General features: G+C 38.2%; 1 protein-coding gene across 2 annotated transcripts in view; it reads right to left on the bottom strand.

The window, feature by feature from the left end:
- Positions 1 to 429: 429 nt before the first annotated feature.
- The window catches only part of LOC131689317 (relaxin receptor 2), a 33154-nt gene continuing 14232 nt past the window's right edge, over positions 430 to 19351 (bottom strand). For both annotated transcript variants that reach the window (XM_058974318.1, XM_058974319.1), the window contains 4 exons: positions 12128 to 12372; positions 2766 to 2909; positions 2289 to 2703; positions 430 to 2229 (listed from right to left, as the gene is read on the bottom strand). In XM_058974318.1, coding sequence (XP_058830301.1) covers positions 1904 to 2229; positions 2289 to 2703; positions 2766 to 2909; positions 12128 to 12343 — 1101 coding nt within the window. In that variant the 5' untranslated portion in view covers positions 12344 to 12372 and the 3' untranslated portion in view covers positions 430 to 1903. The remainder of the gene's footprint in view (positions 2230 to 2288; positions 2704 to 2765; positions 2910 to 12127; positions 12373 to 19351) is intronic.

Below are 19351 nucleotides of genomic sequence, written 5' to 3'. Positions count from 1 at the left end.
CGTCTTTCAGGTAAGAAAACTGTTTAGCACCGCACTGTCTGACACAATTTATTGTTTATAACGGTTATACTTTGCTGGGATAAACACCTTCACCGATATCGCCAAACTCAAGGTAATGTTACACCAAAAAACGCGCGTGTGTAACGAACGAGCGCTCGGTTACGAATGACATTGGAAGATTGCTAAAACACGGAAGCCTACAGTTAAGAGGCTTTAAGGAGGTCGTCTAGTTCGGGGCATACACCGCACTCACTGGTTTTGTGCAAACTCATATACCCTTTTAAAAAAATTCACATTAGTAAAAATGATCTAATTGCCAGTGGAAAACATGGAGATTTATAAACTGTACACAACTGCGAAATTTTGTTCGAATCAGGAATGGTTGCTTTTTATGGTCTACTGTTGAAAGAATTTCTTTCTAACTGAACATGTTTTAATTGAAAAAGTTTTTCTTCAATGTAGCATATATTTGATTCTTTGGTTCTATGATAGCTATTCTCAAATCTCAATACATACTGAATCATAAGTGGCACCACAAGTTCATTGCAAGCTCCATTTAATATTCGTTCTGTGTGTGCCATAAAGTGATGCAAAAAGGTTCAATGCTAAACCTACGTGATATAGGAATATCATGCGATTAACGGCAGTAAATGTAAGTGTCAAAACCTTGTTTAGTGCCGAATCGCAATAAACACGGCTCTAGTTTTCTCGCCGTATCTGCTGTGGTTCCTGCTCAACTTAAATAAGTTAACCTGATTACAGTTACTAGCTCCCAGAGGTTGATAGATCCCCAAAAAAGCTGCTTTTAAATTACATTTTATTTAGAACTAAACCGTAACGTTGGGAAGTCTACTCAAATTAGTTTGAAAAGCATTATAACAATATATTAGAATATTGGGTATAGCCTACTTCAAGGATTTATTGCGTTCACTTCTGATCTTTGGTGGCACAGAATATCCGAGCAAATTTTCATGAGTTCAAACACCATACAACCCCATAAAAAAACCATGAACATGGTCCGCGCCAAATTTTACAACCATCAAAACACCATGAAATGGTCTCAAAAACCCTATAGATACATCAGAATTTGTTTTTTGGATGGGATCTTCCGGACCATGGTGATAGTATTTTCATGGGTTGAACCCATTCCACCATACAGTGGGGGGTAATTGGTACAATGATCATGGGGGCATTATGGGCTTTTCGTTTGCTCGGCTACAAATCTACAATGTAGATTCTGCATGTCTGCGTCTGAACGATTATTCTGTTATTTTTGCGGATTATCCGAGAGTGCAAGAGACCAGATTCTTTATTTGGCAAATACGTTTTTCAATGGCACTTTTTTATTCACAATAGTACATAATGGTATTTTAACTAGTACTTTTCGCCATTTTATTTTGATCAAGATATACTTTTCCATTGTACTAAAAACTTATTTACATAAAACTATCACGTCTCATAACAATTGTGGCAATGCCCATTGACATTCGAATGAAGATGTCCTCAAATGAAATCTTTACTCCTCAGAAGCTGGCCAGTTCAATTTACAGTGCTATACATATTCAGAAACATTGATCAACTACGTGGGAGTGGACTGTGAGGTGATTGTTTCTATCGTGATGAAAAGATTAAAATTAATTAGCTATAGTAGAGAAAGATGACAACTGGCAGCTCTTTACCTACTCAACAAATTATAATCTCTCTTCTAAGCTTTTGTTCTAAGAATGATCACTTATATTTTATCTATTTACAATTCATGGGTAATTCACCAAAAAATAAATAACTTTGCTTACTACATCACTTTTCATTTGTTATTACATCAGCTGCGTTACCATTTGGCAAACTACCCCATTTAAGCCTAATCGTTAGTCTTGTTGGATTCGAATAGCAGTAGTTTTAAATGCTAATCACTATCAAGTATAAGTTTAGTCCGGTTTCCGTTTTCAACGATCGGCAGTTCCTCGCCGGATGGCACCATTACCCTATTGATGGGAACAGGATTCTTTACGTGCTTGTTGCTGTTGTCCTTCATACTCTTGGCGTTTCGTTTGTGGAAATAGTAGAGCACTATCGAAAACAGCACGATGCAGGTGAGCACTCCGAGAGATATTTTGAACCACGCCGATTTGGCTTCGGTGTCTAGTTTGCGAGTATTACGGATTTCCATGCACTGTTGAAAATCTGTACTGGGCGGAGCGGGTGAAGTGTCCTGAGCGCAAATGCTTTGTTCTAAAATGTAGTTTGTTGTTCAATAACAATTGTTATTTTTATCAGAACCAAACACTTACCTGTCGCAAAGAGCGGCGTACAGTGAGGATGATTATTAAGAATTTTTGCGCGCCTTGCAATGAGGTCTGCCGTAATGGTTTGACAGGCACAAATCGGAATCTGTGTGTTGTTCAAATCCAATGATCGGAGGTTGCACATGGGTGCAAATTGATCTATATCCAGCTCAGTCAGTGGGTTAGATGAAATGTTCAACTGCCACAGGTCCGGCAGAATGCCAAAGTTCGGCAGTCTAGTCAACCAACAATCGGCGAGGCTGAGGATCTGAATAGGTGCTTTGATCGGTTTGTCCAACTGTGTGCAGTCTTGTTCCAGATCGTGTAGCACGTTGTGGGCCACATAGAGGTTTCTAAGCAAAGGTAAACTGAAAAGTTCTATCGGGATGGATTTCAAAGCGTTACTCGATAAATCAAGGGCCTGTCGGAGAAAAGTAGTAGAGTTAATTATTTTAAGAAATGTGCGATTCAATTATAAGTCACCTCTAAACTAGTCAATTCACTGAACGTGTCCTCCTCGATGTTTTGAATCATGTTCTCGAACAGATACAAATACTTGACGTCGGTGTAGCGCGTGAACGATTGTTTATTTAGGTCGCGTATACGATTGAAGCTGAGATCTAAAATCTGAAAAAAAAAAAAAGAAATTAGTGATGAAACGCTATCGATCACTTTTTTTCGTCGTAAAATGCCTGAATAAACATTAATCAAAAATCGAATCGTGCGTGAATACCACGAATCTATCCTCAACTGATTACAGAGAATTCAACACAACACGTGGTCCACATCACCCACCCACCGGTTGAATCGGTCATGGTTGATTTTTTCGCACTTGTAACAGTTGGCTGCAGCAGTGCGGCTGGACTCTAAACACGCCTTGAGAAAATGGTTTTTTCCAACGACCCAAACGTCGATTAAGTTAATTGACTTAAATTGGTTTGTTAGTTTATTCAGTTCGTCTTAGCTCGGGAGAGTACATAAATTCTGAGCGTTTTTAAACTGGCCAACTAACTCTTCGATGAGCATAAACCTTTTTTCCGATTGAGAAATTAGAGATAGGCTAAACTTTAACTAGGTATATGCTGAAACGTGTTTTACGCAATGTTTATAATCAAGTCCATGCGGATACTGAAAGTATGTAAACATCGCTCCATATGTTTCACTTGTTCTACGAACTATGGAGTACCTGTATCACGATATTGGACCGGTAGGTAAATATCGGTAGGATGTCTGGATTGATCAAAAGTAATAAACGTGTTTTATTATATGGCCACTTTTAAATCTCGTATAAAATAAACAGGATAGGAAAATTGTGTGGTTTATTCCGGGAGGGTAACTTCGAGAGATTAGCGAATACCGTTCCGAAACAATCACAACTGATGTTGGCCCGATTCATTGGTGTTGAGAGTTTGGGTAGTGTCTTTGTCCGTTGCCAGATACGTAAAAATTTTAGCTCACATTTATAAGCTTTGTCGCATCAGACGCCCCGATTTAAATGGACTTAACACACCGTGGAAATACGGTTTTGAACTTTTTATTTTATTTTATGCGCAAATATTTGTCTTCAAAGGTAGGGATTTTACGGAGTCAATTGGTATAGAAGAATCCTTGTTTGAGTTTATCGTAGTTTTGCGGAGGAAGTGGTTTAATGTTTTGGATGGAAATTTGTAAAATTTTGCGAGTTAAAAGGTAGGCGAAAAAAGATGGGTGGGTAATGTCAGAGACATAACTGGAGTGAAGTAGAATACATTTTGGCTTGTTTGTTTGAATGCAGCTATTGTTACCAACTTCTGTAAGATTTTATTAAAATCAGTTATTTCTGTATTTATGCAAAACATGAGTTTTTAATATAGTTTCCGGCAACAGAAAATATTTAGAAGGCATCTACTATCAAGCTTTTTGCATGTCCCAATAGCGCTTTAATGCGGTGTACTACCTTATGCATAAATACGTTAGACATAGGTAAGTAAGGTATATTTAAAGATTTGCGTTATGCGATTCCTTTATGCGAACAGTTTTGGTCCAAACCCATTTTGAATATTACAAAATAATGGCAGTAACTAGCACCATCTGGGAGCCAAATCAGATAATGTTTCTAAACTAGTACCCAAATTAGCACTAGTTAAGCACAAAAAATCCAAACAGTTCACACGACACAACGTCTAGAAGCTCTGGTTTGAAGATGAGAAAGTGAAAACAAACCCGCCTTTTGGCTAGAAAACCAAACGCCTGGCATTATGCAATAAATTCCCAAAAGGGAAAATTAGGAATTTATTGCGTAACTCAATAATGATCAAACCAATTCGTTTATGTTAGATAGGAAAACTGTTTTAGTCTAGTCTAGTCTAGTGAATCATGCCCGATTCACTTACAAAAAAAAAGAATCGACTCTTGATCGATTCAGTGATTCATTTGGGAAGATTAAAGAAATATTGTTTGATTTTGATTTTGAGTAGACCTTTTAATTCCATATATACAAATAAATGCTCATGTGTTCATTGCAGTTATTTATTTGTATGTGATTCTTGTCGACAGTAAGCTGCCCAACTAACTCACTTCATTTGTTAGCATCTCGTTAGGAACATCGTCCATCTTTAGTTCGGTGCAGCGCATTCATTCAGTCATTTTCGGCTCAATTTCAGTTTCAAACTGAATTTCCCCTCGGCATGATACTGATGATACCTTGATATGGTCCGGGGGCTTTTCCAGTATTTCAGTGATTATATCACTTAGAAACTTGGGATACGATTATTTATTTGTATGTTCAGCCACTAGTTAATGCTCAACTAGCCCAACAAAAATGAACTGAAACACGTAGGTTTTTAAAAAATTCCTTTCACGCGATCCACATTACCAAACACCTAAAAGTAGTTTAGATGCATGTAATATCTATTTCATTATGTAGCTAAAATATTTTCATCTACTCAATAGTATAGATAATCCATATTCCCTACTTTACAGGCCAATTAACTCTGCCTTAGCATTATCCATGCATACTAAAAATAATCTATATTTGTATTTTACCTCCATCTATCTTTGCTTGAGTTTTTTTCCTTTTATTACTATATGTTAAATCAGATTTATACTAACACTCACTAAAGGGCGAACACGAAATTATTGCGACACCGAAAATGTCATGCCAATTTTCTTATAATGTTTAGAATCAAACCAAAATTTTAGGGTAGTTTTCTACATATATTTACTTCAAAAATCAAAAGAAAAGTTAATCGATGGAGCCTTGAGTGTAAAATTGAACGCATTTTCGCTTGATGCCCTCCATCAAAGTCTTTACAGTGTCATCCGGTACCAGTTTCTCAGTTTTTTTTCCATTTTCTTAACATGTCCTTCTCGTTTTTGACTATCTTCTTGCTCTTCCGAAGTTCCCGCTTCATCATTGCCCAGTACTGCTCCACCGGGCGCAGCTCCGGACAGTTTGGCGGATTCATGTCCTTTGGAACAAAATGGACAGAATTGGCCTCATACCACTCCAGGACACTTTTAGAATAGTGGCATGATGCCAAATCTGGCCAAAATAGCGGAGCTTCGTCGTGCTGCTGCAAGAACGGCAAAAGGCGCTTCTCGAGGCACTCAGATTTGTAGATCTCGCCATTTACTGTGCCCTTTGTCACGAAAGGCTCACTCCTCAGTCCGCAAGAGCAGATGGCCTGCCAAATGAGATATTTGGAGGCGAACTTCGACATTTTCTTCTTCTTAAATTTGTCGTCCACATAGAACTTGCTCTTGCCGGTGAAAAACTGCAACCCCGAAATTTGCTTAAAATCGGCTTTTATATACGTTTCGTCGTCCATCACACAGCAGCCATATTTTGTCAGCATCTTCTCGTAGAGCTTCCGTGCCCGAGTTTTAGCCGTCGATTGTTGCCGCTCATCGCGGTTTGGGAACTTCTGTACCTTGTATGTATGTAGTCCAGCTCTCTTCTTTGCATTCTGGACGTAGCTCTGCGACATACCGATCATTTTAGCCAAATCACGGCTTGAGACGTTGGGATTTGCTTTAATCATCCGCTTCACCTTTCCCTCCGTCTTTTTGTTCTCCGGTCCCGGTTTTCTTCCAGCTCCTTTGCCGTGGTCCAACGTCAACCGTTCCTGGAACCGCTTCAACACTCTGGAGACGGTTGAATGGTCAATGTTCAACATTTTCCCAACTGCCGGGGCGACAGGTCAGGAAATTCCAGGTGTTTGGAAAGAATTTGTTCTCTCGACTCGCGTTGGTTCACCTCCATTTTTGTTGAATAGAAAAACACGACTTCGAGTTTGACAGCATGTAAACAATACACATCAATGAGAAAGTGTGCAAAATTTGGTTGATTTTTACCCAATGGTTAAAAAGTTATGCCCTGTTGAATGTGTCGCAATAATTTCGTGTTCGTCCTTTAACGCAATAAATTGCATATTCTCATATACACTCACAATCTCTCCCATTCTAAACGTACAAACGCTCGTGACCTTCGCAATAACACAAACCTGGTCACAAACGCGAACATGCAATTGCAATCATCCATACATACTTACGCACGCGATCTTGTTAACATTGACACACCCCGGTAATTAAGTGAATGATTTAGATCGTATAAATTTACAAACGCGGTCTAAAACATTAACCCTTGTGCGATCATAAATCACTCCCGTCACGAAGTCTCTACTCTCGATCCTAGCAGCCGACATGATCGGGAACTCTAGTGATATGGGGAAACTCACTCTATTAAGTATCAGATTTATGGCCCGTGCAATCATCTAAAAGCACGCGAATATGTGAATGGGGATGGGGTTATAAAATCGAATTTATGCACGCGAAGTCACACACACGCGATAAAGACGTTAACATACAAATGCTTGAGCCCTTCGCGATCATCTACGCAACCTATACCCGCGATCTCGCAAACATGATAACATCTCGGTGGTAAGGCGAACGTCTCAGCACTTATAAATTTTCAAACGTGGTCTTAAACGTGAACCAACAAACTCCTGCGCTCACGCAATCATGAATTGATCGCTTCCGGAAGTCTCTATTCTCGGTACCAGCAGTTTATGCCAATGCCTTCAATTGGACCAATTAAAAAAAGAAAGCTCTCATATCTACTGGACAACACGTTCCATGGCGACATGACTAAGAACACTAGTGATATCGGGTAACTCACTCGCTGTCAGAATGTGATCCGTACACCGAAAACTAAATATCATAATGACGGTTTGAGTGGCCATCCAAGAACACACGCTGATATGTGAATAACCACAGGGTTACAAAACCGAATTTATACACGCCAAGTCTCGTACACGCGACAAACACGTCAGTATACGAAAACTTAAGCCCTTCGCGATCATCTACGCACACCTACGCCTGCGATCGCGTAAACTTAATGGCACTCCGGTAATAAGGTGAACGTTATAGTACTTACGAAGTTACAAACGCGATCTCAAACGCGAACTCGCAAACGTCCATGTTCGCGCGATCATGGATCGGTCATGTCGGGAAATCTATCTACCCTCCGTCCTAGCAACTTAGGTCCTTACATTCAGTTGGACATGGCGAGATCACTTGAAACTCTAGCAAGATGGAAGAACCTACTTGCTTCTAGAATCTGAAGCGTACACCAGAAATCAAGTATCAGATTCACGGCCCGCACGCGATCATTCCAGAACACACGCGAATACAGAATTTATACACGCGAAGTTACATACCCGTTAGCACACGCGACATGTAAATGCACACGTGATCGAACAGCTTAATGTACAAATGCTCGAGTCCTTCGCGGTGATACACGCGATCGCCAAGTCCCTACGCCCGCACATATACGAACCATACAATGAATACCACATTTAGAATCGCGGCCCGCTGCAATTGGCTTTAAGCGGTGTTTCAGTGGGCGACATTGTCTGTCTCGTCTGCAATTGTAGTTAGTGATTCTGACGGGGATCCCTTCCGAGAACCTAGCTCTACAGCTCCAGTAGGATAACTCAAAAAAAAAAAATTATTTTCAAACTGAATTTTGTTTCTCTGGTTCTGAGTGCTCTAAAATGTAAAAGATACCACCTTCTGCTTTCAATTTGTTCACATGTAACAAGTAGGGTGATGAGCCTATTTGCGCCATGTTTTTATTATCACCCTACCCATTTGAAGCCGTTGGTTAGAGCAGTGTCTGCCATCTTTGTTCAACGCATTGAGTCAAATGGTAGCGCAACAATAGGGGTACTCGATTCGAGTTTTCATTGTGCTCAAACACGAGAATTTTACTGTTTTCAACGCATTTGTGTTATTATATTGGTTCTTAACAACGAAGCAAAGCGGTTGATGTCAATTTTTACGCATTCCATTGATTGTAAGGCAAGAAATTACCGAATTAGTGAGGCACCTTGCTTAGTATGGTGAAAATAGGCTCATCACCCTAAATGCTTTTGTTGGTGAATGAATTTATATTGCCTCTGAACTGAAAGCATTTGTGAAACTTCAGTCAGTCTGGAAGTCAATGAAAGAGGGAGTCGTTGAAACTGAATGCTGGTTTCGGTAAATGCACACAGAAATACCAACTTTTACAAAAAGTATTCCGTTCTAAAGGTTGTAATTGTACATAAGCATAAGCATAAGCATAAGAGATCGCCCGTAGTTGCTACTCCGTTATTGACCAGAACCAAATTAGGTTGCAAAATGTTGATTGGAACACCATGCTTGGGAATAACATGATGAGCCACATTGTACAATCTATTCCGATCCCTGCATGCTGATCAATACCGACGCCGGCCACGTCCGAATGCAGATCTTCTGGGAAAGGAAGGAATGTTAGTCCGATACATGTTGCTACTAGAGACCGAGGAATCCTCTGCATCTCCACATGTATCACGGGAAGGGGAGAGTTGTTAGTAAGTATGCCAATAGCGTTATCATGTAATAATTGCTCTGGGCAGCCGGCTGCCGAGAATTTGGGAAATTTATCATTTGTTGTATTAATACGATTAGCAAAATAAGCAACTTGAACTACGGATAGCCGGCTATAAGGAGCACTGCTTATATTTTTTAATAATATTCAATCACGCGACGAATTTATTCGTGGTTTCTATCGTGTCGGTGCTGATTTTACCCGGCGATCGTTTGAATAAAATGAGGAATCTTATACCGAAGGTTCATCAGACTCTTCCATAGGTGTCGCGGAGTTGGTGGTTTGGAAGGAAATAGGGTCTAGGATTCGCTCCAAGCAAGCGATGCGACCTGTAAAGCATAGTTTATTAGGGATCATCCATAAATGAGATAGCATTTTTTGAATAATTTTTACCACCCCCATCGTAGCATTTCGTCACAAACCTCTAAATACCCCCTGGTAATTACGTAGCTCGACGGTAACTCTCCCCCCCTGTCCCCGTGATTTTTTTTAAATAAAAACCGATGTTAGTTATTCCCCTTTGAAAAAGCTACATAGCCTGACATGACCCCCTCCCTCCCGTCGTCACACATCATCACAAAATGCAAAACTCTCCCCTCTTCCATATAATGCTACGTCATTTATGGATGATCCCTTAGTTTGTAGTTCAGTTAGTTTTCGAAAACACGATCGCTCGAAAAAGATCTTGTTTAGTTTTTTGTTCTTTTAAAATCTGGGTAGCCGGCTACCGAGAGTATCCTATGTTTTCTAAACAAAAGCAATTTCAACTCCACACAGCCGATCGTGGGAGTATTGCCCAGAAAAACTAATCTTATCTGCTTAATGGGCCGGATCACTATTTATTGCGACATTATTTAGACTAACTTCGCTATTCCTTCTCTACTATATATTTTTTGGGTTGCAAACTATCGAGTGATAACACTTTATACAGACAAAGAGTTATGATAGCTCTAGATGTTATAAATCAGCGAAAGTGTTTCCTGATTCTAATATCGGATTGTTTGTGAAATACGAACGATTATATCGAACATTGAAGGGAAATACAAAGGATCGTTAACCTGATGGACGGGCTTGTTACCAAAAACGGAACTTGAAATTAGATTCATTAAAACAGACGCGGCGAATTTTCAGTACGTATTGATCCGCGTTCATCGATACTAGTCAAATTAAAGTCTTATTGGAGCTGATTATTCACTTACCAATAGCTTTTTCAATATAATAAACTTTCCCCAAAAGTTGAACAAAATCTATTTTCACACATCGTCGAATCTCCTGTGTATTGAAAATGTCCAAAACTATTGATTTTCAACTGCCAACAACATGTACTTCAATAGTTATTTATCTCTAAACAATTGAAATTTAACCGCATCAACTTCAACTCCAATAAACGGGAAAGTAACGCAAAATGTATCGCGATAACCAAACCACCGATGAATTATCGATGATGACGATGAATCCAACGATACATTATCGTTAACGGAGTTTCCGATGACGTTGACGGGTGGTTAACGTTATCGACGATGACGATTAATTATCGATTAACAACCCTGAACCTTAAGGTCCGCCCAGGTTAAGTCTTCGGTACGGAGCAATACCTCGACCTAGGAACTTCTAGCATGTTGTTAGTCGCCTCTTACGACATGGGAGCAGTTCCCAGAGGTTCTATTCTTGGCTGAAATAGCGCAAAAAGATTTCAGCCCGCCGGACACCACACGGCTTTGTTCTAAAGGTTGTAATTGTACACTCCAATAAGTCGCTCAATCGCAGGTATTTTTTAAATGAATCGCTACTTTTTAAAAATGAATTCACTCGTTCACTTTTTTTCAAGAATGGAGTCTTTTGATCGGTATGTGATTCACTAGCCCATCTCTAATGTTTATATTTTAAAGGTTTCAGCTTCAAGTTTGTTCGTCTAAGGTTAGGCTAAGTTTTGGATCATGGACATTACGTTCGCGACGGCAGTTTGTTTCAGAAATTCGCTACAGAACGTACAAAAATCTCCCCCTCGCATCGTAATCTAGAAAAATTGTAATTTTTGTTTACAGTGTTGCCACACATGCAATTTTTCCAATTTAAAAGAAAAACTGAATCTTTCTCGCAATACGCGTATTTCTCCTTTGAAAATTATGCCAGTGTATTTCTCAGACATTTCTACACATTAAAACATCTGAGACTTCAATATAACTTTGATTTGAAGCAAAAAACTCACAATTTTTCACCACGTTGCTCGCTATATCTCAATAACCAAGCAGAATTTTTTAATTCTAAAAACGCTACTTTGTAGAGGTTTTATCAGACAAGTAATGTGGCATATCTATAACTCAGTTTACCCCTAAATGGCGTTTGTCATAAGATAGCACAATGCGACCATTAAATGGGCAACATTTTTAGTGACGAGCAAATAAATTGATGATTGCCATCCTTGAATTAAAAGCAAAATAATTTACTGACGTTATCTTTCTCACTCTATTACTGGTTATCAGCATTCTATATACACACGCAGTGAAAGCCCCACCCGCTCGAACATTGATTTGTTTTTAGTATCCATTCCATTAGGAACCCATCAATGTATATCAAATTTTATGTTCCATGCGGTTGTGAATTTTTCTCGAACCGGACATGATGACATTCAAAATCGCATCTATGGACACGGGCAGTGACTGTCGCAGCTATCTGTTGCCGTCACATCGCCTCAGAAGTTGGATCAATTGACCCCTCGCCTTAATTGAACAATTGTATGTGCCGAGAAATACGTCGCGATGCTTCATTTAGCAACCACATATATCGTCCGAATCCCGCATGTACATATATGTGGGTTTGGCGCAAATAAATAACTCTTCTCTCATATACGTATTCCCAGCAATCCGTTATATGCCAACTAAGAATGGAACCAGTTGATCATTTGTAGTATTTCGGTTTTGTATGCATTCAGAGTGACAACTGCTCTAATTACCTGTAAATTGCTCTTCAATGACTGAGGAATTTCCTTCAAGTTGAGATTGGCACAGTTATAGCCAACCATTTTGTAGATCCGCTCCAGTAGGCAATGCTGCGGTTTGGCTACATCGGTTGGCAGGGTTGCGAAGCCGTTGGCGAAGCTGAGCGTTAGCGTTACGAGGGCACCCAGTGCGAGTAGAACGCGCTCTCCCTTGAATTTTGGCTGAATCATTGCTGCTGTGGGAGGAGGCGTGGGAGGTTCTGGAAAATGAAAAAAACAGCGAAGATTGTAATTGTATAGTTTTCCATTTGGGCTTCCTACATGTATAGGAATAGAGATTATGCAATGGATCACAAATGTTCAAACTCATCAGGGGAGACACTAATTGTCATCAGTCTACCGGGTTGGCGGTGATAAGGTGATCATTTAACGGGATGCACATTATTGCACAGTCCGTTGAAGAATTCAGCTGACACATTTGGCGGTAGATGATGGACGGCTGATAGGCAATGTGTTTGCTGTACACATTGAGTGAGTAAACGATCATGCACTTAATTATTGATAAACGAACGAAAGTCAGTTGGTTGGTCGTGTGTTTCCGTTTCTGTATCTGATTGTACTGTCATATTTCAGATGAATTAGCCGTTATCAGTGTCGTTTGTCAGCGCACATTTGCTTTAATAAACATCTTTTATTGTTGACTGAATTATTGCGCATAATTCAGTCATAAAGTACAGGGTGGATGCTGACAATTGTCTTGTGATTTGAGTAAATATGTATGAGTAAAACAACGTTCACATCTAAGTCATCTGGTGCAAACATAGAGAAATTTTTAATAAGAAAGTACACCAAACTGGATTTTCTCACGGGTTGTTTTCGAGGATTACGGATTTTACAAGAGAAGCAATGCTACTTGTTATATAGTTTGATAAGCTTATCACTGTGTGCAAGTTTGGTGATTTATGTTTTTGAAGGATTGTCCGTTTCATAGATTGATAGATGCGTATAGGCAAGTTGCTGAAGTGATTGAATGCAAACCCAAACCAGTTTGGATATACACGTAAAGAATTTTCAGACAGTGATTTAGTTACTTTTATCTTGTGTGCATTGTCTGAAGAACAATGGAAACCGTTAATTTTATTCTTGCGAGATGATCTATCAAGATGATTAAGTCTCATAAACAAATCGAGATTTTTCGGCCCAACATCCATCGACTTTCGGTCTTTTCGCATAAAACCGAGTATTCGGAATGTAGAACATTTGCTGAAAAGGAAAAGTTTCGGTTTTCGGAAGTCACCTTCATCCAGCTCGAGCATGTCAGGCATTCGGCACTGATAACCTTTAACAAATTGGCCCAAGCCAAAAGACTCATTTCGCAGTACAACATAGAACATGTGCGTGTTTGTGTCAACGCTAAATTCAAGATCCCAATATATATATGGAAGTCAAATTACATGATCTAGCACCACTTACTTGCAAAGTAAGATGCACGTCGTATTTCGGAGAAGTGAAATCCATTACGGGGGACACATGGAGGAACTACTTTCCAGTTATTTTCAATGGTGTTTTTGTGGTGAGAATGTTGGTAAATAAACCCATTCTCTCCTACCTGACCCTACAGTACAAAATAGAAGGAGGTAGTACTACAGTGAACACTCGATTTTATCAGCCTCCGATTTTATCAGCCCCCGATTCCATCTAACCCTGATTTTATCAGCTTTTTTACTCGATTTTGTAAGCCCCATATTAAAAATGATAGTTGGTAGTTTGATGGGCTCTAGCAGACGAACCAAGTTAAATTCGAGTAAATCCTTTGTTGAGCATATTTTTCTTATCTTAGAAATCCGAAATACGCAAAAATAAAACTTATTTTTTTTATAAATTTTGCTTTGTCTACCCCTTAAGCGAAATTTAAACGAAATAATGAGGATATCGTCGCTGTTGTGCTATCTTATGACAAGCGCCATTTTGCACATTTCGAGAAAAACGATTTTTAAAGTTTGAGATTTAATATCTTGCAATTGGTAAATAGTAGAAACCATTCAGAGAATACAATTGATGCTTCTGTCTATTCTGTATTAATCTCTCAAATATTATGAAGATCGGTTGACTATATTAGGAGTTTTTGCTAAATATGTAAACAAAAGTCGCACTCATACGTGTCATAGGTGTGTATTGATGACAAAATTTGTATGGCGTGTCATAATCGTGTTTGGAAAATTTTCCATAGAAAAAAATCATCAATTATTAACTTTTATTTATATCTTTGGCTTTATTTGGTCTATAAACAAGCGGTGAGATGCATTTAAAAGGAAATGAGTCAGGGAAACTAGAAAAAATAATAATTTTTGGATACAGTGTTGCCAGATATGCTATATTTCCAATTTAAAATTAAAATTGCTTTTTTCTCACATTTCGTGTATTTTTATTTTGAAAATGATTTTGCCATTGTGTTTCTCAGACATTTTTACATAGAAAAAATCTTGAAAGTTTGAGCGAATTCTATACATTTCTTTTATAAGAAATGTAAAACATCTAATCCATCAAGATAACTTGTGCCAATGTCCAGACACAGTCATTTTAAGCAAATATCACAGAATTTCTCAGCACGTTTCTTGCTATATCTCAGTAACCAAGTAGGATGTCAAAATTCCGAAAACGCCATAGAGATTTTTTAGACCAAGAATATGGCATATTCAACTCAGTTTACCCCAAAATGGCATTTGTCATAAGATAGCACAACAGCGACGATATATCTAGGAACCAAGGAGAATATTTTAAGAGATTCGTATGTATGTCCCGACTTTGTCAATGTCCTCGTTTTATCAGCCTAAAATTCACCTAGGGGCGATAAAGCCGTGTCTTCACTATATTACACATCGAACTCTTTGTACTTATCAAGGACAAACTAATAAGTTCCAGTTCTGTGAACAAATGGCATATTACGGACAACCCTGTCCAGAAACCACTGAGGTAAGCTTATATTCAGGGAGAAATGCCAACACCTAGTCACGAATACGATTACCCGAATCACAAACGATTGCCAAATTTGTGACGCGTCAAACACCACAAACTCAACAGCTCGTGATCCGCAAGGGAAAGTAACCACGATGTCTCATTCAAACGTGAAACGAACGTGTGCGAAGACGAGAGAAATGTGTATGGTCGATCTGAGATTGAAGATTTATTTATTTAGTATTTATTTATTATTATCAGTTTTTATCTGTTTTACCTGGTCTACATGCATGACCCCCAATGTACAGTTGGCGTGGAAGAAAATGTTTCCTGGCCGTGCAAAAGATCACCGCACGTAATTGCAAGTCGCGCGGGTGGGATCGGACAGACTCTCACTATTCATCATTTTTATTTTTATTTTTTACACTTCGACTTAGGCCTGTGAAATCAAGTATTTGAATGAGAAATTTTCTAATTTTTCTTCATGATGATGGTGGATCTGAAAAGAACGTTGGCAGCGTTGGTTTTGATAGGTGATTCGCTGGATTCGAAGATCGTTGAATGCAGCTGGATGACTTCAGCCCTCTATGTTCAGGCTCAGGCTGAACATAGAGGGCTGAAGTCACATTTAATTTTGAATGCGATTTTTTATTTTATCATGTCTTGTATATTGCAGATTGCAAAGTGAATCACTAGATCAAACAAACAAAGTGTCGTTCGTGTGCGAAAAGTTCAACTTCTCACAGTAAAAAGCGCCCGATTAGCCTTGCACATAGCTAAGAAACGGGTGGATGTGGTACTAGTACCCAAAAATATGTACAAGGTTTAAATGTGTACGCCTGTACGGGTTCATGCCAACGCTGCTAAAAATCTTTCTGTGTACCGTCCGCATCATCGAATACCAAAGCATTAAATGGCAGAAAACGAACACGGGGGTGGGCGTAGCATAGTTGGTAGAGAGCCATGCTGATGCTGGTGTCTACTGTCGTAAAATGAGATTGGAACAGTCTCACTCTCTAGGTAGATACTGTATTGTACTCCAAGCAGAAATCTTCGGTTCTTCAACAGAGCATGTTCGACAAAAGATCTGCTCAAGTCCATTAGTTCGGACAAATCACGGTATAGGCTAGTGATGCATGACGAATTTCAATGGAAGAACTTAGCATTGGCGATACTATAAATCTGTTTTGGGTGCTCGAACATTTCAGTATTATTAATAATAAATAAGCCGACGAATTGGCTAGAGCTTCCTTCAAAACTTGATATTTTTATTTTAAGCGATTGGTATTTGCTCGTAGAGTAATGACAACCGAAGCGATCAATTGGGCAATGTTTTGTTACGTGCAAGTGTCTGGGAAATATGGATAAAGCACAAGATTCGCTCTTGGGCTGCATCCGAACAAGCCAACCATGCAAACTTGCGCTTAAACAAAAAAAAATTTGTTGGCTGTTAGTCGGAAATATCGAAGAAATTGTTACATTTTTCAAGCACAATTGCAGTATACTAGTCAGGGTACTGACTGGACGTTACAAACTGAAATATCTCTTTGCTACTATTCAGTGTGCTGAGTATTATTCGTTTGATCTTTGTGAATCCGATTACGGAGCTCCATATCATTTGATATGCAACTGTCTTGCCGAAATGCGTCTCCAGGTTTTTGGCTCCCCATACACAAATGAACCTATCTACAGGGAGCTAAAACTCAACGATATCTTATTGGTCCTAAGTCAGTAGGATGAAGAGCTACACACGAACAAAAAATATTCCCAAAATCGTGAACAAAGCGCCATGAATTCTGGAACAATTACGTTTTTCCGTAACGAAAATAGAACCGTGAACTGAAAGCATGTGCTTTTATTAGCGAAGATATTAGTTTTTGGTTTGTGAACTAGTTCACAACTTTGTGAACCTTATTCATAAATCAAAGGTAAACTCGGGATTTTATTCTTAGATTTAAAAAAGCTGTTAAGCGTCTTATTACACGACATAAACTGATTAATGATTTAATACATCTTGATCATGATCTGGTTTTCGTAATTATAAATTAGTTCAAAAAATCAAAAAAGTCTGGATGCTATGAACTATTTCACGAAAATCGGAATGTTATTCATGAATGCTTTAAATCCTCGTAAATAATTCATGGTTTCTAATACATTCATGAATCAATATCGGTGCTCGTGAATAAGTTAACAAAATCATAAAATTTTATTCATGATTCCTAGTATATTTGTTCCAAATCACCATTCATGGTCGTGAAATAGTTCACGAAATCAAAAAATATTGTTCACGTATTCGTGAATTAGTTCTCGGTTCCCAGTATAATAGTCACGATTGACATTTCGTGCTCGTGGAATAGTTCACGAAATCATGAGGGGGGGGGGGCAACCATGAACTGGTTCATGATTCTTTGTACATGATTCACAATCTTTTTTGCGTGCTTGGGATATTTAGAAGACATTCCTAATCAATTTCAATTTCATGCAACTCTGCATATGGTAAAAATTTCTCATTGACTATTTCACAAATTTCCGAATATTATTCATGGAATCATTTTTATTCATTCCACTTTACCATGAACTTATCATTTAGTTTTGTCCAGCTAGCTACCAGTCATAAGTTCGATCTGTAGATATAAGAAAACTATGATCATAAACATAAGTCACATTTCTCCACATTTCAAATTCGATAGTAAGCTCAAGACTAAAATAACACTATAACATGCATATAAATTACGTCATTCTTGATTAAAATCTTAAAATCATGAACATAAATCACACTACACTACTAGAAAAATCCGATGCGAATTTCGTGACTAAACATGTCGAAATCATGAACTTAAATCACGCTTTTCTGCTAGAAAAATTCTATAGTAAACTTATGAATAAAATATTACAGTAACGTGATGAAAAATTAAGAAAATCACGGCTAAGCTCCTGGAATAATGAACATCATTTGGCTGTCGGTTCATTTATTTGATATAGTTTATGCAAACTAGTTTATCTCCAAATTATGAACAAGATTCATTACAAACATTAAACATGTCCAGGGAACAACTACAGTAACCCAACAAAACATTCGAATATAAGGCCATGTATAGTGTCGGTACGAAATAGTTTTTCAGAAGTACAAATAGTTTCGTGAATACGACGTTTGTTATTCATAATTTCAGGAACTTGGTAAAGATTTTCGTAAATTTTTCAGTTCACGAAATCGTGATTTCTTTTCCGTGAATTTTATAACGGTTTTTTTCATGGAGGCCTAATTAGTAGGGTTCATTATTCTTTCGGAAGTGAAAATTTCATGTTGTTTACTGTTTTGTGTTATGCTTATACTGTCCTGTCATTTTCCATGCTTCTACCTTTTTTCCCTCCCTTTACCTTTCCACCAATATGATAAAATTATGTGACATGACACGCATCTTCGAATAACATGGGGAACATGCCAATTGAGCCTATTTGTGCTGGTTCCTGATAAAGTGATTGGTAGGTATGTTCTGAAACTTTCATGCGTTATTGCATCCATCAACCCATGTTTCTTTAATCGGAAAACCGATGAAACGATGATTGCTAGCTTTACTAATGTGAAAAAGTAAAAAAAATGCATAATTTCATTTTAAAACGTAGGGGACGGTGGGGAGTTGTGAACATAATTTTGTTTTCGGGGCATAGCTACCAGAAACATTGGTCGATTTTCAAAATTCTGCCTAATAATTATAAAGGACACCTTAATACATCCACAGGCTGAAGAAATTTAAAATAATCGTTATCTTCCTTGAGATATGGCAGAATGCGTGAAATGCGTGGAATCGGCATTTTTTTGTTTGGTGGGGAGTTTTGAACCATCTCTAAAAGTAGAAGAAATTTATTTTTTTTTAGCTTATTTTTTTAGGGCTATAGAAGATAAATTTTAAAATGTTTTAAAACAAAAGATGAGATGGAAAAGTGACGCGTAGGTGACAAAATAATTCGCGCAAAGCCACCTGAATTCGCGGTTGCGGCACAGGTAGATTAAAATTGTGGTAGAATCCTGTTCTTCACATAAAATTTAACCTTTTTATATCATAATAAGTATGAGTCATCCCAGATTTTCAAATTATGATTGTGTTCATTTTTGAAACAAAAACTATTATCCACTAAAATGTATGGTTCACAACACCCCACTTTACATATCTTCGAAAAATACATATCTCCATCGGCACACTATAGTTTCATCCAATTTTTTTTGTCCATGAAAGCCAATTGCTTAAGGAATGTTTTGCACTTATTTACTTTGAAATCAGCTAA

Source organism: Topomyia yanbarensis, chromosome 3 (assembly GCF_030247195.1).
Source record: "Topomyia yanbarensis strain Yona2022 chromosome 3, ASM3024719v1, whole genome shotgun sequence".
In the NCBI taxonomy this organism is placed as follows: Eukaryota; Metazoa; Arthropoda; class Insecta; order Diptera; family Culicidae; genus Topomyia; species Topomyia yanbarensis.
This window is presented reverse-complemented; position numbering and strand designations above follow the sequence as displayed.